The sequence below is a fragment of the Rattus norvegicus genome, chromosome 1 (assembly GCF_021556685.1).
Source record: "Rattus norvegicus strain SHRSP/BbbUtx chromosome 1, alternate assembly SHRSP_T2T, whole genome shotgun sequence".
NCBI classification, from domain to species: domain Eukaryota; kingdom Metazoa; phylum Chordata; class Mammalia; order Rodentia; family Muridae; genus Rattus; species Rattus norvegicus.
Genome location: NC_141534.1, coordinates 197,717,244 through 197,740,946, shown reverse-complemented (window position 1 = coordinate 197,740,946; position 23,703 = coordinate 197,717,244). Strand labels below are relative to the sequence as shown.

General features: G+C 45.8%; 1 protein-coding gene across 19 annotated transcripts in view; it reads left to right on the top strand.

The window, feature by feature from the left end:
• Nucleotides 1-23,703, top strand: part of Fgfr2 (fibroblast growth factor receptor 2) — a 105,374-nt gene that overhangs the window by 49,175 nt on the left and 32,496 nt on the right. For 7 of the 19 annotated variants that reach the window (XM_087624747.1, XM_087624807.1, XM_087624699.1 and 4 more), the window contains 3 exons: nucleotides 16,657-16,847; nucleotides 19,296-19,440; nucleotides 21,418-21,614. In XM_087624747.1, coding sequence (XP_087480873.1) covers nucleotides 16,657-16,847; nucleotides 19,296-19,440; nucleotides 21,418-21,614 — 533 coding nt within the window. 19 annotated transcript variants of the gene reach the window in all.

Sequence of the window (23,703 nt, the reverse complement as noted above, 5' to 3'; positions counted from 1 at the left end):
AGAAACTCCTGCACAAACTTGCCCAGAGGTTTGTCTTCTAGTTGATTCTAGGTCCTGTCGATAGTGTTTGCCACATGGTTACTGACGTGAGTCCCCAGCCAGTCCCCTGCTCTGACTTGTCAGGCAGAGCGACACTTGGCGTCTTCTCTGTCCTTGGTCATTTCTTTGGGTTACTCTTCAGTGCACAGATTGATGACTGAGGGATCAATCCGTTTTGATTTCTCACGGGTGACAAGGTGACGTAAATGGATCCACCCACTGTAAATACAGACTCTGCTACATCATTTCCTCTGCGTGCATGGCCCTGGGTATTATCTTACCTAATGGATATTCCAGTCTCCTTTGTAAGCTGTAAGCTGAAGGGAAATTCTGCAAATTCTTGAATTTCCTAAGAACCAATAAAAACCTCTCTCAATACAGGATTAGCCAAACCTCAGACATTGGTTGAATTGAAGATTTAGGTTAACTAAAAGTTAGACAGAAAGTCATATTGATTTTACTGTCTGGTTAAGTGAGGTTACACTCAAAAAAGTTGCCTTACAAAGTACAGCACACAGCCTTTAACTTACATATGGGTGTAAATATTCAATGCCAAGAGTATGAGTTATTCAGAAGCCTTAGAGTGAAATTTGATAGGGCATGGTATAATATTTATCCTATAACTATTTGTAAAAAGTGTCAGTTGTAAAAAGTGTCAGAGCCTTCTTTTATTTACTTTTTTTTTTTTTTTTTGAGACAGAGTCTTATGTAGCCCAGGCTAGCCTTGAACTCTTGGTGTAGTTGAGGATGATCTTGAACACTCCTGGTCTGCCTGCCCCTGTACCTGGTTTGTGTCCCCCACTTTCCTATCCTCAAATACTGAGGGCTGAAATTAGGCAAGTACTTTATCATTGAGCCATCTTCCAGACATTAGAAAAAATGTATATTATTAATTGAGATGAAATCTTGTTAAGTTGTCCAGGCTGGGCTGACCTTGAACTTGCTCTGTTGCAAGGTCCATGATTCCATTTTCTTTCTGCCTCAGCATCCTGAGTGGTAGCTCTCCTCTTGAGACCTGCGTCATCAGGCCTGGCTCTGGTCCTGTTTCTTATAGAGATATTTGTGGTATGCTGGACTCAGATATTTTAGTAAACATGCACACACACACAGAGGAGTGACGTGTGAGAGGATTTCTTTTGTCACAAATGACTCTAAATCCATTCATCAAAGAGCACATGACTTGGGATTTACTTCAGGCTTGCCCGGACCAAATCTGACACGAACTGTTTGCATTAAGAATGCCAGATTTGGGGCTAAAAGTTCTGAATACTTAAATGTAAAATTAAGTAATTTATTATGGAGAAAAAAAATTGTTCTGTAGGAGTTCCTTTGGGACTGTAGCCTAACGCAGGTCTACAAATTATTCATGGCTGGGGCCATTCCAAGAATTGGGGAGTCAAGGCAGGGCTGCTGTCGCCCCAGGGTCTTGCTTACAGCAGGTTTTAGCTTGAGTTGTTGTGTTAAACATTCAAAAGCCCCCATGCCCCACCTCCCCTTTGAGCTCTCTGGCAGCTCATCCTGTGAAAGCTCTGAAATCTCTCTTAGAGTTTAGGGCTGGGATTTGAATGGGCCTGCTGAATAATGGAATCGGGCTGTCTAATGTTAATCCCCTGGCAATGAGTCTTGCTGAAAAGAGCATATGATTCAGTGGTGTGATGCGGAGGGAGCACAGAGTGTATGGAGTAATGCAGAGAGAGGCCTGATTATGTCACAAGTTTGGGAGATCGCCCAGCTCAACCCAGGCCAACAATGACACAATGTTGCTTGGGGATATCCATTAAAGCACAGCGCCAGGGGTTTCTTTTTAAGTCTCTAGCCTTCCTTATAAATAGTCAAAAGTCGGTGGAATATAAGACATTTTCAGTAAAGACAGAGGTGTGAAATTCTCTCTCTCTCTCTCTCTCTCTCTCTCTCTCTCTCTGAAAACCTCAGCATGCTTTGGAGAACTTCTAATAAAACAAGAAGTGAGTCAGCCCCGAAGAGCCTCTACAAGACTTACAGGGTTGGCAGTCATTCTGAACATCTTGGCAAGTAGAAACAGAAAAGATTCAGGCTTAGGCAACAAACTCCTGGTGGCCCTGGAGCCCAAAGGCTGTACTTTGCTATGTGGTAACAGGGTCTCAGAAAACCAGAAACGGTTGCCAACAAATGGAAGGTCTGGGTCTTGCCGCACTGTCTCTGTGCGGTTCGGGTGTTGGTAGGAAGCATCAAGACCGAGCGCTCCACTCCTGCACGCCCATGTAAAAGCCACAAAGCAGTCCAGTTTAAGTGATACTCTTGCGTTGTGGGATAAAACAGCGGGTCACTGTTGTGTGTGAGGGGATCACTCTTCATTTACAAGGTCCTTTTAGGAGCCTCGCTTGATCCTCATTAAAACTGACACCATTACTTTTCAGCCGTTTACAGCGAAGGAAAATTAGCAGGAAGCCCCATGTCTCAGGGATTGTGGCAGTAATAAAAGAGCCTCCCAGGTAAATGGCTACAGGAGGTCGTGAGTCTTCTCCATGATTGCTCAGCAAGGATGCTGAAGGGCTTGATCTGACGGCTATCCCGCCACCACCAACTGGCGCCTAGAAATCATTAACGCTTTTCAACATCTCTTGGGTCTGACCCAACCAAGAACTGAGGCCCTGGCATGTTAGGAACAAATGTTAGGCTTGGTGTAGTGATAAAAGTAGCCAGCCTAATGGCAGAAACATCTGGGTACCAGGAGAGCGGTTGAGCTCTTCTGTACCTGCGTTAAAACCAGCAGCATTGGAAAGAAGACATTAGTCTCACTTGCTTGATGGCTGTATTCATGCCTTAAGACAGCTGTGACAAATGTCCCCATGAGGATTACTCTTTAACAACCTTTGTTAGTCTCAACCAGAAGTAAGTGTGTGTGTGTGTGTGTGTGTGTGTGTGTGTGTGTGTGTGTGCATTTGTGTGTCTGTGTCTAGGAGTGTGTGGATGCTAGAGGTCAACTTCTGTGCTAGTCCATAGGAGCCTTTCAGTCTTTGTCCCCTTCCTTCTCCTTTTCTTCTTCGAAAGGTCTGTCACTGCAACCTTGAGCTGAGCAAATAGGCTAGGCTGGCTGGTTAGCATGTCTGTGCCTTTTCAGCTCTGGGATTGCAAGCATACAACATCATGCTGGCTGTTTTACATGGGTTTAGGGGAGTCAAACCCAGGTTCTTATACCGGAAAGCAGGTGTTTTACTGAATGAGCCATCTTCCTAAGCCCACAAGTCTTAACTAGGCAAAGCGAGTGCCATGTGGGGACCAGTGGGTGAGGGTCTCTTTCCTGCTGACTTTGCATCTTTGAGTGATGCTGTCATTAGACTGGTTTGGTTGCTTGGCTTGCAGAGGATCAGAGAGCCTCCCTACCCCTCCTTCCATCCCTCACCCCATCTCAAGACTGAGGAGATCTGGGCCCAGTGATTTGTACAAGGACTTGGGACGACACCACAGTAGGCATCTCACACTGGGTCCCCTTGGCTCTAATTCAGAAGATTAGTTTCAGGCAAGGGGGAGATTTCTCAGTAGGTAAAGCACTTGCCAAGCAAACGGAGTTGAGGACTAGAGGACAGAAGTTTGGATCCTCAGAACCCAGGTAAATGCTGGGTGAACATGACAATTCCAGCCCTGGAGGGTGGAGACAGGAAGCCCTGAGTAGGCTAGCTAGTGAGATTAGCTATATTGGGGAGCTCTGAGTTAGAAAGACCCAGTCACAAAGAATTCGGTAGAAAAATTATCAAGGAAATTCCTGATATGAATCTCAGACCTCCACAGGTGCATACACACTTGGATCCACGAACATACAAGAACACATAATACATGCATACATACATACATATATACATACATGCATAATGCATATGAAGAAGTTAGGGGTTAGTACCCTTCCTCACTTATGAAGCCCCTTTGACTCTGAATTATGAGCCTTTTTTCTTGCCAACTGTTATACTTCTATATCCCAAGAGACTATTAGATACTTACTGGTGACTCTTTTCTCCTGAGATTTGGCATGTAGGGACATGGGGGCGGGGCGCAGAGTAGAGTGGAGGTATGAATAACACATCTGATCCCTTTTAGTTTAAGCAAATTCTCTGGAATCTCATCTCAGGTGTTGGGTGGTTAGGACTACCATTTGCTGTCCTTTGCTTCTGGCTGGGTGGAGGTGGCTCAGCCGTTACCACCATTCCTGTCCCGTCTTGTCACTGGCAGGCCAGAATGACACTGTTGGCTGGCCCTTGACACAAATCCTCCATAGCTCATCTCTAGACGTGATGGGACACAGCCTGGCAGCATGTGCCGAGTACCTCAGGTGTGCGTTCAGGAATGAAGTCTTGCTTCTTCTAGGCACAGACTGTTAAGCCCTGCTGCGTGGGTGACCTCTGCCTGTGGCAGTCTCTGGTGAGAGGAAGAAATTGCACAGGGCACCAGCTTGCTACTTGGAGGCTAGGATGACAAAGGCTTCAGTGTGACCTCATAGCATTGGAAGGGGTCAGAGGAGCCTGATTATCTAATTCGGGACCTGCTTGTGGATCTGGAATAGTGTTCAAGTCCTTGCTGTGATAGTAGGGGCTGGGACCAGGGTGTGATTTGGAGGGTACAGACCTTGCCCAGCGGGCACAATGAAGTCCTATGTCTGACAGAGAGAGAGAGAGAGAGAGAGAGAGAGAGAGAGAGAGAGAGAGAGAGCTGCACTGCATATAACATCTGTAATCTTAGTAATTGTGGAGAGGATTAGAAGTCCATGGTTATCTTTGGCTACAAAGTGAGTTTGGGGCCAGCCTGGGCTATATGGATGAAAATAAAGGTGCGGGCGTTAGGATGCTTGATAGTGAATCATTTAGCCATTGAGTTCATTATAGAAATTGCCACTAGTAGGATCTCCTTGATTTCTGCAGAGAAAGATCTTATACGTGTCTTGGTTTCTATCTGATTGGCTTCTTACAGCTTGATGGGACAGGGGGATTCTTGGGTAGAGAATTTAAATGACTGCTAACCAAGATCTCGAGGTTTTAACAGTGATTTTCCTTCCATTCTTGGTTGTAAGCCTTATGTTCTTCCAGCACCAGCCAGCGTTCAGCACTGGGACCCTCACAGGCCCTCCAGTGTTTGCCTGGCCTCCAGGCCTCACCTAGATCTCTCTCTATTTCTGATCTTGCTACCAGTGGACACTGTCCTATTTCTTGTTGTAGCTTGACATCATGCTGGAGCTGTCTCTCTCTCTGTGTTAGCTCTGGACTTAGGAAACCTAGCCAGAGGGAGGTAGAAAGCCCCTGTACTGTGGACGAGCTGAAGATTCAGGTTGTGTGCAGTTATAGGTCACAGTGAGAGCCTCTGCGAATGGACACAGAATCCCAGCCCCAGAGGAACAGCAGGCAAGAAACACATCCCCATGGATCTGTGGCCAGGTCTACCTTCCAAAGGCCCACTCTTAGGGACTTACTTTTGACAGCCAGACCTCACCCCCTAAAAGCCCTCTCCAGCCCTCACAATAGTGCCATCAGCTGAGATTCAAGCACTCAAAACTCGAGCCTGTGGGGGCCATTCCCGATTCAAACCGTGACGGGTTTGACCTGCTTTGTTTGTAGCACCTAGCCAGGAAAGAGTTGCTATGAGAACAGGGCTCTAAATCACAGCACGGGGTGATCATCGCACTTATTAGGCAATCCTGTACTTTTTCACCTGTTTCCAGGCCGAGGCCCACACTCAGCCTAGTCCTCATTACAGGGGTGCTGAGGCTTAGTACTTTTTTGATGGGGATTTCAAAACTCTCTGGGGTCAAAGCCGGTTAATGAGATTTCATTGCTCCAGAGTGGCTCCACATTCCTGCCTTACCACAGGGCTTCCAAGGGCAAAGACTGGTTGGCGGTCAGCTGCTTCGCAGGGGCTGCCTGGCAAATGCGTGCTTTTCTGGAAGAAGTTAGCCTTTGCGGATGGTGGCTTGTAGGCACCACTCTGGTAGGGATCTATTAGTGCTTGGTTGATAGTCTCATTTTGCTCTGTTCCTGAGGACTTTCAGAAGCCCTTTGACCTACAGTTGAGGAATGAAGGTTATTGATTCCCTTTAGTTCTGGCAAAAGTCCTGGTAAAGGTAACCAATGAAGAGGGCTAATATTTGGTTGGCTGTCGGATCTTTGGCATGGAGTATGTGGTAGGAGCTGGGAGGATGTAGAAGTGTTGCGGTCAGGTTAATGTCCTACAGTTCTGTGTGAAGACGATCTCTTCCTGGGACTCTGCATAGAGAGTGCAGGTGGGAGCAGGGAGATAGAAAGCTACTTCAGCGAACAGCCCGGGAGCAAGCTTAGCCTGAGGATGTGTTCATGGAGAGCAGCAACAGTGGGCGGTAACAGGTCCCTGGGGTTGAACATCGCTAACCTGTAAATCCAGCCTCCAAAACTTCTTAATTCTCTAATTTATTGTATTGTCAGTCAAGGATTGTCATGTTATAAATTCCAGATTTTAGAGAATTTAGGACTTCGGGATTTTAGAATTACAGATGTTCAACCAGTAAAGCAGATGCATGATAGCCTGGCATCCAAGAGATGCCCTAACTTGAAGCACTTCTGGCCTCAAGCATTTTCAATAAAACACATTACCCTTTTACACGGAAAGTAGTTCATGAGTAATTTATATTTGAGTTCGGGTTATCTTAACATATTTCAAATTCCGAAACAGAAAACCTATGGAGTTTTTAAGTACATGTCTATATACAGCTTAACCAGCACCTGCCTGCCCTTGTGAACCAAAGGGCCATGTTATTGAGTCTTATGCCTGCTCTTATTAAGGAGTATGGCGGTGGCACCATCTTCTTCCACTCGTGAGTGCTGCATGTAAGTTGTGCTCATGAATTCCCTTTCCCTTAGAACACCCGGCTGTTGTTATTGAGTTCATCATCTTCCTGTTTGGCTTTTATGCCCACAGACAAGGAGAAGGGAGCTTGTGGCTAGGATGTGCTGCTAACATAGGAGATTTGATTTGGAAGGGTGTGCTTTTTACTGGTGTAGGTTTTACATAGCAGGTCCAGAGCAGGAGGCTATGGGAGGAGGTGACCAAGGACATTGGTGTTGTCATGGGGATGGCGTTCTGTTCTTCTGTGAAGAAGGAGGAGGCAGTGAGGAAGTCCCTGTCCTGATTTGAAGGTAGAGGTTAGAACATTGACCGTGTTGTATTGAGGATGAACCCTCTGTCTTGTCTGTGCAGTGTTGATGATCCTGAGCCTTTCTACTACTTGAGTGCATTGTGAGCTACAAGTAGTCTTGAGCAGCCCCGTTTTGGTCCTGGGAAAACAAACAGTTGATCCTTTAGCTTCTTGTGTTGTCTGTACCTGAGGGAGACGTTTCTTGTTTGCTCAGATGTGCTGAGAGCCTTTCCTTCTGCTTGATCCACCCCAGGAGCAAACCAAGGCATCTGAGGGATTAGCATGAAGCTTTCTGGACTTCCTCTGAGGAAAGCTTTTTAAATGGTGAGAGTTGACATGGAAGCCAAGTTGTCCTTGTGTCTACACATACCGGTCTATTTCAGTTCATCCCTGTGGCCCATTCGCTGCTGACAGAGCCGTGGTATGCCATCATATTTAGGCAGTGCATACCCTGTTTTCCATTACAACAGGACCGTGACAGGCTCTGTACACATCTATTTATTGGGCACCTGTGTGAATACTTTTCTAGGACATATTTCTAAAAATAGGCCTAGCTTGATCCTTTCAGATAGGTATTTGCATAGCATTCGAAACCCAGGACCATAGCATTTTGGCTTCCGGGGTTTTCCAGTGATTCCCTTTTGTTTCTTTGCAAATCACATGAGAGAAAAGATAGTCGAATTGGGAGTTCAGCCTTTCTGACAAGAGGATGTATTTAATGCCTGAGCAATTTAAAAAGAACAAAACCCTACCCAGCACACTTTCCCTGTGAGGGCAGCCCAGCACTGCACACACCAGCTCAAATCACACATTCCTGAATTGTGCTGCTCCTCCTGGGCTAGTGGGGTGCAGGGCTTTATGGTGTCCTGCCCAGTGGGGTGGATCTCAGCTGTGTTTACCTCTGCTCCTCAGGAGGGAGCCTGTGGACATCTGACGTCTGAACTGACATCAGCATCCACACCGAAGGCCAGTGTAGCAGGGACCTTGTGTAGACTCGGTACTGAAAGAACAACTGTCATTAGTAAACCGAACAAGGGAGTAGACTTCAGGTTGGACCCTAGGAATACCATTGATCAATGATATTGTCACAGTTCCTGTGTCTCCTTTTAAAAAAAGCTGTGCCTGGGCCGGAGATGTATGAAGCTCAGGTGTAGAGTGCTTGCCTCACGTGCACGAAGCCCCAGGTTTCCTTCCCAGTGGGTGTGCTAGTGTACATCTGTAATCCCAGGAGGAGGCAGAAGGATCAGCAATCTAAGGGCATGGTTACCAATATGGCCAGTCTGAAGCCAGCCTGGGCTACATTGTATAGCATAAAACTGGCCATTTTCAACTGTTTTCGAAGGTCTCATTTACTGATATTTAACTCGCTCAAAACATCGTCCTTGTCTGTCTCATGAATCTTGTGTACCTCCCTAGAGCCAAGTCCCCTGTAAAGAAAAAGGCAGAGGCCCTTTTGAATCAAAACATGACGTCAGAGTTGACAGTGCTTTCATACCCCTGAAGCCACAGAGCTCAAGGGTGTCTTAAACGTTTGGGGTATAAATGACACCAAGCTCATCTCCTGTAATTTGCCTAAGAAGATCTAAATTGACATCCCAGCAGGTAGAAGGCGCTCAATTCCAGATCAGTCATCCTCTGTGATGTTCATTAGGGTACTTTGCTTCTACATGTTTGGGTTTTCCCAGGCCTGAGCCCAGCCAGCCCTTCGCTCTGCCTGTCTGCACCAGTGGGCAAGCACAAAGAAATTAGTGCTGTTTTGCTTCTAACATTTTGCCTGGTGCACCCTTCATAAGTCATTTTGGGACTTTAGCACTGAGGGGGAGATGATCATCTCTTCCTAAACAATCTGTTCCTCAGACTCTGAAAAGATGTGGGAGAGGGTGGTGTTGGTTGGAGGCAGCCAGAGGCCCAGCCTGAGTCTATAAGACTTTTCATAGGCAGATGTTTCAACAGGAGGAGTGGCTACCTGCTGGAACGGGAGTGAAGATCAGAAGAGGGGAAGACAGTAAGCCAGGCACTGCTCAGTGTTTAAGAGTGCATACTCTTGACGGGGTAGAGAGATGGCTCAGCAGTTAAGATCACTGGCTACTTTTCCAAATGTCCTGAGTTCAATTCCCAGCAACCACATGGTGGCTCACAACCATCTGTAATGAGATCCGATGCTCTCTTCTGGTGTGTCTGAAGACAGCTACAGTGTACTCATATAAATAAAAATAAATACATAAAGAGTGCATACTCTTCTTGCGGAGGACCCCAGGGTGGTTCCTAGCACCCATATCAGGTGGCTCATGACTGCCTGGAAGTCCAGCTCTGAGCTCTTAAGTGGATAACTCTGCACCTCCCCAAGACACACACACACACACACACACACACACACACACACACACACACACACACACACACATTACTAAGAATAACAAAAATAAGTCTTGGGGTTGGGGATTTAGCTCAGTGGTAGAGCACTTGCCTAGCAAGCGCAAGGCCCTGGGTTCGGTCCCCAGCTCCGAAAAAATGTCTTTAAAAAAAAAGTAATTCAGAAGTAGGGAGAGCTTCAGAAGAGGTTGAGCAGAGGCTGGGGAGACAACCTGATGGATGTAGAGCTTATTGCGTAAACATGAGGACATGAGCTCAGATCCCCAGAGCCCAGAGCCTGGGGAGGCAGAGACTGAAGAACCTCTTGGTTTTGTTGACCAGCTAACTGAGTCAGTTGATGAGCTCCCCAATCTGTGAGACCTCAAAACTAAAGGGGAGAGGGTGGTGAGGTGGTTCAGTGGTTACAGTACTTGCCATGCTATCCTGAATACCTGCGTTCGATCCTTGGGATCCATGTAATATGGAAGGCAAGAACCAATTGGACACGGTGCCATGGCAAGTGTGCACTCCTCACATCCATCGTACATACAGTGATAAATAAAATAAAGCGAAGGGAGAGAGCAGCCAAGGGAGACGCACCTAGTATCGGCCTCCACACGGAGGTGTGCACCTGTACATATGGGCGTGTGTGCACACAAAAGAAGGAGAAGATGGAGAAGAAAGGAAAAAGCCATAAAGAACCCCGGGTCTAGTGATACACGCCTAAACCCCCAACACTGGAGAAGCCAAGGTAGGAGGATCATGAGTTCAAGCCCAACTCGGGCCATAGAGCAAGACCCTGCATTTCAAAAGTAAATAACTCAGGGGGCAGAGACAGATGGATCTCTGAGTTCAAGGCCAGCCTAGTCTACACAATATGTTCCTGAGCTACGGGTGTGGGGGTTGTGGGGGTGAAGGATGGAGGGGGAGAGAGAGACAGAGACAGAGGGAGGGGTAGACAGACCGACTACACACGAATATCCTTGTTCTGGGCACCAGCGCCCATCTGAAAGTGTAGTGCTCCCTTGACCCCTGCACCACCTCCTCTACTGACCATTTTTAGTTCTAGCCATCTTTTGTGCTGATATCTAGAGGTGGGAAAACAAAACAAAATTCAGAATCCAACTGGCTTGAGCAGGGCTGGTCTGAATATGTCTGCAGAGGCCTGACAGGGTGGTGAACTCTGCTAATTGTAATGAGCACGAAGCCTTTGGCAGGTTATTGGGCCCTGAACATCAGTGCTTTGATGGCTGCCTCTCCATTAATAATAGCCATGCCTCACCAACTGGTTTAGTGTGGTCTTGTTGAGAGAAAAGTCAGGCTGGCTTCCGAAAAGTAAAAGACTTCTCTCTTGTTTTTACTTGTCTTGCAAATCTCAGAATGTTCTTTCTCTATTCAGCCCTTTGCAGTTACTAAGAAACTGCCATTTTGGAGAAGGGCAATTACAATTTGACTGAGGCATGCTGGAAACCAGGGGCCCTTGGCTTGATTAATTTAGAGATGTGATTTAAGAGCCCGGCCCTCTGATCCCTGAGATACCTGTTTACCGGCATCTGTAGACCGGAGGCCTCTGCTTGTCACAGCAGAAGTTGTAGGTCTATCTTATGCAAACATGTCATTAAGTCCAGAGAAGTCCTGACATGCTATAAAGTTCCAATGGTCAATTAACAAAGACTTATTCTCCGTCACTCAGGTATTTCCCCTCCCCTGCCCCCCAGCTCTATAATAACCTTGGAATGAAGCAGGCTGCTGTCCCCCTCCCCTCTTTGGCTGGATCTTGGCTCCCAGCTACAAAGGTTTGAGAGTTAATGTTTCTATGTAGTCTCTCAGCAGCTGGGCTTTCTGCTGTGGTGAAGTAGACACTTCAAGCAAGGGGGCCAGAGAGAGAGAGAGAGAGAGAGAGAGAGAGAGAGAGAGAGAGAGAGAGTGTGTGACAGGCGGGAGGGCATGTATTTTTTTTTTTAAAGCACTCCAAGCTGTATTTACTAAGCATTTATTCAAAGGAACCTCATTCCAGAGCTGCAGCCAACTGTCCCATCGGCCACAGCCCCACCCTTTGGACTGTGTTTCCACTGTGTCTTAATTTGAAATTCACAGAGGGGCCTCAAAAAGGCTATTTCAAAGCCCCTCCCCCTTTCTTCCCCACCTTTTGGGTCCGAGGATCTGCCGCCTGCAAGTCCAAATTGTAACTGTTTTCAAATTGCAGTACAGAGGTAGAGGTAGGCTGTCCGTGGGCCTAGCCCCCTTCCTCGTATTTATTTCACTCACTCCCCTGGAAAAAGAAAAAATGTGTTTTCTATAATATCTGGGAGTTCAACATGCTGTAAGAGAAGCTTGCCTCTCTGTAAATCCTGCTTGCTGGAGGAGATGTGATTTTTGTTGTCACGTAGAAGAGCTGAGCCAGCAATGGGCTTCAGTCTCTCGTCCAGAAATAATTCACAGGCCTAATCCCTTTACTTCAGTGTACTGTGAGAAGCTGCAAACCTGTGGGCTTTGATTTGCCTGGGGCTAGATGAGGTTCAGGGGAGCCTTTTGGAGGACTGTCATTCTGGAGCCTCACCCTCTTCTCCTGTGCCCACTGGGAAGGCTGCAGGGGGCACCTGTACCAGGCCTCCTCACCAGCATCTGATTTGTTTGCACTCCAGCCTCCCAGAAACTTTCCACACACTTCCACCAACTTCCTGGTGGCTGCTTTCTGTGTCCCCTGCCCCCTGCCCCTGTGACAAACCTCACTATGTGGCCCGCGTTGACCTTGGGTTCTGAGTACTTTGCTCACGAGCATGCACCCCCAGCCCCGCCAGGCCAATAGCTGTTGTTCAGGGTCTGTTGACACCAGGTCGATGGCCAAGGAGGACAAGATGGCAGATGCTGGCATCCTGGGGCCTTTTCCAAGTTGTTTCAGGCCTCATTCTTCGACTTGTTTAAGGGCAGAGACTAAGGTTGCAAAGGAAATCAAAGCCTGATGTGGAGAAATGAAACATGAGGCCTACTGACTTTTTAAAAACATTTTAAATAACGTTCTCTGAGGTTTCATTTTATACTGAGCGCAGCTGTAAGAAGTTTTGGAAGACGGTGTAAGGTTTCTATTACACAGCAACCGTACTTGCAGGGTTTTTTTCTGCCCAAAGTGAGAAAGAGCCGAGAGGGGAGAGTGGGTAGTTTGGAGGTTATTTTGTATAAGGTGAGAAAATTTGAAAAGATGAATTCAAGACTTCGAGCTCTAATGTTCAGTGTGCCGTAATTTGCAAATGCAATAACACTGAACCATTGCAAAGGTCTCCTTTTTCCCTTTGGGTGAAAATAGTCCGGATAGCTTGGAATAACTTAATAACCGGAGCTCGGCAGCCCTTTGACCACAAGGAAAACAAGACTGTGAGCTCTGGACCAGGCCCTGCCAGTGTTACCCCAGCGACCGATTCCCTGCCCAAGGCTGGTGTGGGAGATGCCGAGTTCTGAAAGCACTCCTTGTTCGCGGGCAGCGTTATTTGGTATTAACGTGTGTAGCGTTTGCATGTGAGATGGTTTATTAGAAACAAGTATGGCTAATAAAAAAGGGCTTGCAATGAAATTCCGTAGATCTGGCTTGGAGCCTTAGAGATTTTGTATACTTATGTTTCCAAGGAAAGTTACACTGTCTATGCACACACATACACACACACACACACACACACACACACACACACACACACACACATCCACACGCATTCACACACATGCATAAGAGCATGTTTGTGAGTGCAAAATTGGAAAAACCAAGGCAGGGAATGAACTGATAACTAAAATTCCTTCCCTGGGGCTAGAGAGAGAGCTTGGTGGCTAAAAGAGTGTACAGCTCTTGCAAGGGTCCCACGTTCAGTTCCTAGAACTCATGATAGGTACTTGGAACTGTATCTAACTCCGTTTTCAGGGGATGTAGTACCCTCCTGTGGCTTTCAAGTTTCCTGTATTCACATGTACACGTACCAACAGAAGTGCAAATGTACATACACAAACATCCACATGTGTACCATGTGCACAGGCCCCTGTGTGTGTGTGTGTGCGTGCACGAGCACACACACACGCGAGCATGCGTGTAGGCTAGAAGCAGAGGTTCTTAGTCACCCTCAACTTTTTTATTTCATTGAACCTGGAACTCACAGACTTGTCTAGGCTGACCTGTGAGCTTCAACAATCTTCCTCCTTCACCCCTCTAGTTTAGGTTTCAGGCATGTGCTTTTTAAATACATTGTCTAGAGGATTGAACTCAAGACGGCGAGCTTCTGCAGAAGGTGCTAGATTGACAGAGCCATCTGTTTGGCCCCACAGCTCCTTTTATGGGAAGGAAATGACCTTAATATTTGACAGGTAGAAATGAGTATACCTGTGAGTTTGGCTGGCAGTCGCCAGCTCAGAGGTCAGCTTCTATCCTGCTGGTAGATTTCCTGGTACATATGCTTGGAAGAGATGAGGAAACATGGATATGGGGACTTAATTCTATCTTTCCCATTGTAAAGGACCCAGTGGGGATTAAAGCAAACCTTGGCCATTTTCACCCAAGTGCCTCTGGTCCATTCCAGAAGCAGCACATCGTCCCACAGAATAGGGGGTTTCCTGTGATGTATGGAGAAATGAAACTTTGAGATTTTTTTTCCAGTCACAAAAATGGCCAGTCCAACTTCTCTGTTCTACATGGGTGATAAAGGAGGAGATGAATGACTCTTTTGGGGGGGTTCTGAAATTTTTATTTCATTGCACGGCAATGTAGGTGTCTATGTAATGATGGAAGATTCCAGAATGAAATGTGCTCCAACTTTTTCTCTGTTTTTAAAAAGTTTCTTAAGGGCCAGCAACGATCTGATGGAGTAGAGTCAATCTGTATACAGTCTGGCTCTGGTTCAGCCAATTCCACAGGATGATATTTTAATCGGAAAGGCTCCAATACAGAAAGGCTTAGAGGTCTTTCATTCTAATTTACTCCTTCCAGCCCAGTGCCCAGGAATCTCAAACATAGGGCCATCCTTGATATAGCAGGCTGGTTTGGTGGCTCTAGTGGCTCCAGTATAGGGTTCTTTTTATTTCTCTTAGCTATTTTTTGCCATTTTTTTTGAGACAGAGTCTTACTATGTTAGCCTTACATAGTTAGAATTCACTGTGTAGACCAGGCTGGCCTTGAACTCATAGAGATCCACTTGGCTCTGAGATGAAAGATGTGCGGCATCATGCTCTGCTCTGCCTGAATTGTGTTTGTAAAGCTAGGACACTGGAACTCCCTGTTGGAGAAAGAAGGAAAGAGAAGAGTTTGAGTGTATAAGCATATATGTGGGAATGGGATGGTAACCAGGGTGCATGTGACTAGTGATGGAGCCGCTGTGAAGAAGATTCCAGTAACTTTGTAATTACAGGGTTTTTGTATTTGAGATTAAACAGCAGCCCACTCCATTTGTTAATTCTTTCTTGCTCTCAGTCTTCCATTCATTTGTTCAGCATTCATTTTACTGTTGTAAGAGCAGTAACATGTGATGTCTTCTCAGTGTAACTTTAATTGTATAGAACCTTATCTTCCATCATAGGTAGACCAGATCTCTAGAATGTATTCATCTTATGTGACTGAAAGTTTATATTCTGTGATTAGCCACTCCTTTCTCCTCTTCTCCATTCCTGGCCACCACAATTCTATTCTTTTGATATATGAATTTGAGAGTTTTAGATCCCTTTTTATAAGTAGGATCACACAGTATTTGTCCCGTGACTGACATAGTTTTCCTAGCGTAATGTCCTCCGGGTCCATGCCCGCTGTCCATTGGCATCAAATTGCACGCTTTTCTTCTTTTTAAAGCTGGTTAGTTTTTCCGTTGTATATAACCAGTGTTTTTATTTTACCCATTCTTCTGTGGATGGGCATTGAGGGTGTCAATGAAATTAAAACCTTGGTTGTTGTAAAGAGCCCTGTGATGGCTATGTCTCAGATCTTCACTGAAGTGAGAGTTACTGGATCAGATGAACTGCTTTTGCTTTGTTTTTTAACTCTGGCTTCCTGAACTAACCCTAACAATTGTATTCTCACCAGCAGTGGTAGAGGGGATCACTTTCTGGGCCCTCAATTGTAGTTGCCTTATTATATTTTTAATGATAGCTTTGATTTGCATTTTCCTAATGATTACTGATGCTAAGCATATTTTCAGCTGCTTGTTAGCCATTTGTACGGCTTTGGAGAAACTCCTTAGTCCACTTTTAATTGGGCATTAACTAGTTCTTTAGCGACAGTGTGTGTAGGTGCAAGCAGACCTTGACCTGGTCCTTCTATGGGTTTCTGCCGAGAACACCTCTCATTTGGAACAGAACCTTCTGGTATAAGACAAGGAAAAATGTGCTTTGTTGAGAATCTTCTCAGTGAAGCTAGAAAGGAATGGTCAAGCATCCCTCCTGTGGTGCCTCCTCTAACACTCTGAAACTTAGGCAGGAAACAGGCGTCTGTCCCTGTGTTTCTTTAGTGCCATATCAGAATATGCTAAGGAATATCTGCTTCTAAACATCTGGTGCCTGGTGCAGAGTGGGGCTCGGTACTTGTCGAATGGATGAATGAATAAAGAAGGAACCACTGAATGGAGTCTGTGTCATGATAAAAAGAGGGATCCAGTAGATTTGGTTTTACCTCACTTGGTTTCCAATTTGCTTTTTAAAACAGGAGATACAGGACTTCCCAGAGCATCTTAGCAACTGGCTGGGAGAGAGAACCTCTCTTGATAGTCAGCATGACCTTAAGAGTTAGCTATGTTACTTCCTGTGTTCTCTACCTCATGTTTAAAGTGAATCAGGGCATCACCTCAAGCCAAATAAGTGAAAAGCGGCCTTCTACCCGCTCCATCTGTCTCTCAGGTTGCCGAAGTAAAGAATTTCCCCTTGTTCATTAGGTAGTCCATAACTCACAGTGCAATGCATTCTTTTTCTGATTCTCTGAATGAGTTATCCTTTACAAGGGTTGTGCTTCAGTGATCCACTTTGAAGTTGTTTGTGTTGTGCATGGGGCCCGTGTTATTCTAATGGAGTCAGCCAGCAGACTGAGGCCATTTTGGCTTGAGTTCCCTCCGACAGCCTTCAGGACAACACAACTTATTTATTGTTCTCTCTCTCCCTGTCTCATCGCCTCTCTCCATCAGAGCGATCACCACACCGGCCCATCCTCCAAGCTGGACTGCCTGCAAATGCCTCCACGGTGGTCGGAGGGGACGTAGAATTTGTCTGCAAGGTTTATAGTGATGCCCAGCCCCATATCCAGTGGATCAAACATGTGGAAAAGAACGGCAGTAAATATGGACCTGATGGGCTGCCCTACCTCAAGGTCCTGAAGGTGAGAACTTTCTGAAGCCCAAGGGGCCAGCAGTGAGGGCCCCCTTGGAGATCTGGCTAGGGTCTTTGATTTCCTGTTGGCTTTCAGAGATGGTTCTCTTTATGGACTGGCCAGTAGAGTATGTTAAAGAATGAGTAGCCATTAGAACTGTTAATAACATTCTGGAGGGGGTTGTGAAGTAGGGTGGGGCTGCTATACTTGGAACCAGAGAATTCTGCTGTTTATTAGCCCTGAGGAGATGCTAAAGCTGGGGTGAGGTATTGCTTACAAGGCGATGTAGAGAGTAGACGGATTGAGTAGATGGAAATAACTGGAAAGCTCTAGACAGTTCTACTAATGTTTTCCTGACGTTGTTTTATGATACTCAATGCTATGTTGATATATAACATTTGAATCAAATTGTAGTAGTTAGAAACAATTCAACTTTCTTTTTCAAAAACATTCCCTCTCACCTTTTATGATTTTTGTGTGGTCTAGAGAGTAAATGGTGTGTGTGTGTGTGTGTGTGTGTGTGTGTGTGTGTGTGTGTGTGTGTGTATGTGTGTGTGTGTATTTTCACATCTATAAAACAATGAACGATGAGAATTTCCTTTCCTTTGTATTAAAAGAAATACTTTTTTTTTCATGTACCCATTGTTTTGTGGCTTTAGCCTCTTCAGTTTTGGGGCCTGGTCACCTCTTCAGTGCACTGAGCTAAGTCTGTATTGTCAATTCTAAGCCACTGTCTATCTACCATGCTCCTAAGGGGCATAACAGACAGCCAGTCTTCCTATTCAACTATAGGCACAACAGGTGGCTAATGAAGAACACTCAACCTATAGTCTTCTCTCTAGCCAGCAATACCCAGGATCCAAAGTGCTGGAGAAAGACGGCCAGGCTGGAGAGCTGCTCACCCATCCCACCAACTGGTCACCTCATCCGCCCTCCTGTGATCACTACCGTTCTCCACCACTTGACTCATTGTGATCTCCTCCCTCCCACAGCTCTTTAGGTGTAATTCATGGAGATTGTTTTCTTGTGGTGTGTTGGTGGTGGGACCATAGGCAGCACCGAGTCCTTCCTGGTTGGCCGTTATATTGTTTTCCTATGTCTGTTCTAGCACTCGGGGATAAATAGCTCCAATGCAGAAGTGCTGGCTCTGTTCAATGTGACGGAGATGGATGCTGGGGAATATATATGTAAGGTCTCCAATTATATAGGGCAGGCCAACCAGTCTGCCTGGCTCACTGTCCTGCCCAAACAGCAAGGTAACAACGTTTTTGTGTTTGTGTTTTTTATTTTTTATTTTTATTTTTATTTTTTTAAGAAAACTGAATATAGGAGTTAAAAAAGACTCGGTGCTTTGGGAGGCAGCAGGCAGCTTCTAGAATAACTCTTGTGGTCTTGGTATATTTATAATGATCTTTCTTTGGTGGTGCAGCTGGCGTCATGCCAGTGGCCATGGAAAAATGCCCACAATGTTCAAAGTGCTTGAAGATTATCTTCCACCCCCACCCTGTTTTCAAGCCCTTCTTTCTGGTCTGTCTTGTTTGGACTGCACACTTCCCGTGATCACTGTGTCTGAGTGCACGTGGGCCTTGCGTTTGCATGCCCGTCGAGTCTGCACTCTCTGATTATTAAGCCAGACTTGGTTGCCTTTTATGCTAGTGACATAGAGAAATGCTAGCATGATAGGATTCACCTAACGAAAGTTTTGTTCTTTGGTTCGATTCCACACCGGATCCTTTCCAAAACTGGAGAATGGTTATCTTCTAGTGCGTATGACACTGGAGGATAGTGAAGGCAGATGGTGGAGTTTTCAGTTATCATTCTTCACACGCAGACATATTCATATTAGAAAAGGAAACAAACCATAAATCCAGTTTTTTCTGTTACCAGTATTACACTTTCTGCCATGTTCTTTCAATGATCATATAAAGCAAGATGATTTTCGGCCTGAATGAAATTAACCAGAATCCAGTCACCAAGATAACGTCCCACCCTGGTTCCCATGGAGCCTGAGGGATGTGTGGGATGTCCACCTGATCTGCCGTGCTTTATTCCATCACACAGAAAATAGAAGAGCCTCCCCTTTTCTCACAATTGGAGTCTGCATCCAACAGGACCAGAACCCAGATTAGCCCTCAGGGTATTATACTTTTTGGAAACCCACTCCCAAATCCATATGCAAACAAATTCAAAGAGAACGGACTCTGTGGGCTGATTTTTCCATGTGTTCAATCGCATGCATGTCTAGGTGGTGACGCCGGTGTGGTGATGGGCCTGCAGAGGTGAGCTGGCCGGTGTCTCTCAGTGTCTCTTGGTTGTGGGCTTTGTGGACGGGCTGCAGTTGGAATCTCCTGATGGCCAGCACCCCCTGGACCTGCTGGGACAAGGCCTCTTGGTTCCAAGGCCCCCTCCACAATCATTCCTATGTCTAGCCTTTTTCTTGCTTCGTTTGTTTTCTAGGCCGCCGGTGTTAACACCACGGACAAAGAAATTGAGGTTCTCTATATTCGGAATGTAACTTTTGAGGATGCTGGGGAATATACGTGCTTGGCGGGTAATTCTATCGGGATATCCTTTCACTCTGCATGGTTGACAGTTCTGCCAGGTACATACAGCTCTTTCTTTCCATGGGTTGGCCTCTGTCCTTGGTTGATTGCTATAAAATTAACACAGCTTCTGTTCTTAGAAATAGCCCCATTTATCCATTGCATAAAGATGTCCCCCAAATGTTTCGAATGATTTCCGACCCCTCCACCCCCAGAACAAGAAACGGTCTTAGAAATTCATGCACAAGGAGATCCCATACTAGAATTTATGGTCACATAAAATGTTACCTTTAAACTCAAAGGGATCTTATAATCTTAGTGAATCATTGAGATGTCGACTCAATGAGCCCATCCCCCAACCCCCTAAGAAGGAAGTCAAAATTACTTTGTGAAATTCAAAGCAATTTGTTTTCCCCATTGTAAATTCCACTTTGCTGAAAGCCCATATGTGGTTTGATGCCTCTTGGTCTGACTCGCTTACCCCTCATTTGAGTGCAGATAAATTTGTACTGGGGTGCCCAGGAAGCACCTCTGAAGGGAGGTGTGCAGAAGCGGTGTGTTACCTTGGGAATCGGGTGGCTTGCTGCATGCCTGGATAGAGCGGACTCTTGGTTTGCTTTTACTGCAGAAGCATGTGTATGCTGTCTCGGGCTCGATGTTATTTCTGCCTCATAGAGAAATAAACATCAGCAAAGCCCATTGCTGTCTAAGCCTTTAACCAACGCCTCTGTTCTAGTCCAACTCTCTTGGTCCATGCTGCTCTCTCTCTCATGCATTGCCTAGCATTTCCTTTGGAAACCTGCATAGACTGGGTTGCAGCTCATGGTACTCTCCTGCTCCTGTTATGAATGCCTTGTTTCTAGAGTACCATGCCTACTGCATGCTTGTTTTATAGCTCGTAAAAATAAATGGATCGTTTTGTTTTGTGCTATGCTGCTGAGAGTTTTGACTACCTTTGCAAATATTTGGTTTATTTTTTTTTTCTGATTAAAATGTATAAGCTTGAAAGTGATAACCGTTGCATCCAATCTTCCCCTTTGGTTCTGTTATGAATCTGCTCTGTGAGTATTTATTCTTGAAACAGAGATGCCTCTCCTGTCGAGCTTGCTTGTATTGCGATGCTGCGCTCTGTAAGTGCCTACCTGGTACTTCTTAACCAATTTGCCTGACAGCGCTACCCCTTAAGGAGGTGCAACTTGAGAATAACCCTGTGTGGAAATACACTGCTTGTAGATTGGCCAACTGAGGACTAAGGAGGGACCAATATAGTTGACAGGAGAGTGTGTTAAATTAATCACATTTCTGCTCACATGCAGTACCATCATAGTTTTAAAGGTTCAGTAACAAGTTAATATAACTGGATATAAAAACATTTTAGTGGTTATTAAGTTGTATAGATATAGATATAGATATAGATAATAGATATATAGATACATATCATATATGTGACTGTCTCATGGTTGGTTGATGCATCTGTTTAACTGAATAATATTCTGGACTAAATGAAGGGACTCATCAAAACATTTTGGGCCAGCCTACTGATGAGTGTGAGCCCTGTGGAGCTGTGGCACTCTGGGGCCCTGTTGAAGCTTCCCTGGAGTCTCCTCCGTAGCAATCATTGCCCCCAGCTCCTTAGACACAGCAGTGGATGCTCTCCCTTTTAACAATTCTTTTTGGTTTATATTGAGTGGGCATCATACGAGACAGTCCTCCTGTGGTGGGTGTACTGGGTGTCCTGCTCAGACCAAGGCCCTAGCAGAACGTGGCCTTGTAGTCTCCCATAGGATTTGGTATCAGCTGCTCGCTGGTGGCAGGTGCCCGTCGAGGCTAGAGAAGATGGCTGCCTGGGCTGTAGTGATAAACTGAGGCGCCCTTGGCTCTTCGTTAGCATTCAGAGAGGCCCGGCTGCTTTGCATCTGGGTATCTCTCTGCATTGACCTGTTGATGGGGAAGCCCTTGATGTCTTTGATACATCCCTCTGGTATCCTAACTGTGTGGCCTGCTTATCTGTCCCTCCCCTGTGATCTACAACCCAGCACCTGTGAGAGAGAAGGAGATCACAGCTTCCCCAGATTACCTGGAGATAGCTATTTACTGCATAGGGGTCTTCTTAATCGCCTGCATGGTGGTGACAGTCATCTTTTGCCGAATGAAGACCACGACCAAGAAGCCAGACTTCAGCAGCCAGCCAGCTGTGCACAAGCTGACCAAGCGCATCCCCCTGCGGAGACAGGTAACAGAAAGTAGATAAAGAGTTTGAAGAAATTTACTCCCCTCTACCACCCAGCCAGCTCTCGGATCTTTCCCCTCTGCTTTGATTCTCCCCCTAACTTCTGGGAGCTTCAGAAGTGCACGCCATTCTAACCTGACACTGTGTGGAAGTTCAGTCGGGGTTGGGACTAAAGAGCATTAAGTCACAAAGCTGCTCTGGGGTTGGTAGGTTGGATCTAGTTTTAAAGGACAATAGGGGTGGGCCAGAGGAGGCCATGCCCTCGGGGCCTGTGGGAAGTCTCTTCTTTGGGAGAATAGGTGGTTTTTGTCTGGGGTCCATTGCTTCTTTATGAGGCAAGGTGTTCAGGTGCCGTTTTTACCATTAATAGGAAAGAATGTCCAGTTTTCTTTGATTTACTGTTTTTAAGTAGAGATAAGTAGCATACAGTATGGAGGTGCACTTGAACTAATGCTTACATGAAAGTGATCTGTGATTTCTTCCAAACTGGATTCTGTCTGAATCTGTTTGGTTTTTGAAACAACATTGTATGCTTATAGTTTATGGTTACAAGTTACAGTTTACAGGTGTGGTTAGGGATTCAGGAATAGGATTATTTGTGTGTGTGTGTGTGTGTGTGTGTGTGTGTGTGTGTGTGTGTGTATTTGTGTTATGAGCACCTGTGGAGGCAAAGAGAGCGGGTCAGATCCACTAGTGCTATAGTTAAGACAATTGTGAGCTTCCCAGCGTGGGTGGTGGGAACTGAACTCTGGTCTTCTAGAAGAGCAGCAAGCGCTCCTTAACCACTGAGCCAGTTCTTCGGCCCCCAGATAAGATGATTGTTAATGCAGAACGGGGAGAAAACTACCTTTAACCTTGAGCTTGATCTTGCATGGTTGGCTTTGGGGGGGGTAAGGCAAGATAGAACCTACCCGGTGCCATAAAACGAAGCCCTTCAGAGGCAGATAAGAAAAGAATGCTTGACTTCTTGTGCTTGTACTTAGACTCTAAGGGCCAGGGATGTGTGAGTGTAAATCTTTATGATAGGATTTGGAATTTGACTCTGATAAGATTGTCACTATTGTTTAATTAGCAGTTGAAATGACCAACTTGGGCTCTGTTACCCTGTGCATCTTAGTGGACAGAACCGGGAGGTGTCTGTTAAAATCGCATATTCATTAGTTTGAGCCCTAGAAATTCCTCTTCTGTAGCTCTTGAATGGATCTGTAAATCTGCATTTTAAACCTTCCCTGGGTGATACTGTGTAATACCTCAAGAATCTCTGGGTCCAACCCTGCCTTTCCTGGGCTGTCAGCTAGCAGGGCTCTTTCTGTGGACAAGGGTCTGGGACAGACTGGGAACCAGCAGGCCAGTAATGGCTCAGACACAGGCTGTTCTCAACCTAGCTTCATGCTACAGGCCGAGCAGCTTCTTGTCGACTTCGCTGAAGCCTCGTTTCTAACAGGTGTTTCTTGTAGAGGTTTAAGATATAATTTGGAGCATATGTCAGATGCAGCCATTGCATTGGCCAGCTGTTGAATGTGGGGATCCAAGCGGCTCCATGGGTTTCTTTTAGTCCTGAGAATGCTGTGCTTTTTTGAGTGACACCACTGTCCTTTGTGGGGCCAGAGAAGCAAGATGGTGCTGACATTAGTTTAGCTGCCTAATGAGTTCCTGGAAGAGTCCATTAGTCAGATTCTTACCTGGCTACATAGTGCTAAGGCTGCAGGCTGAATGGCCACTCCTTTGGCCACTCCTTCACAGCCTCTCCTGCTCTCTTAGCCCTGGGCCAATCCTAACATCTGGATTCTGGCGTAGGGCATGTGAATAAAGAGAGCGGCCTCCTCTGATTATTTGTTCTTATAATAGAGGAAACAAGTGAAATCCGTAACTTGAAGGGAGATAGGGCATTGACCCATAATTATTTCATCAGTTAAAAAAAACAAACAAATCTTTATTTTTGTGTGTGTTTACACATATGTGTGGGAGCTCTTGGAAAGCTGGATGAGGGTATTGGATCCCTCAGAACTGGAGTCCAGGTAGTTGTGAGTTGTCTGATGTCGGTGCTGGGACTAGAACTTAGGTCCCCTGCAAGAGCAGTCAGTGCTCCTAA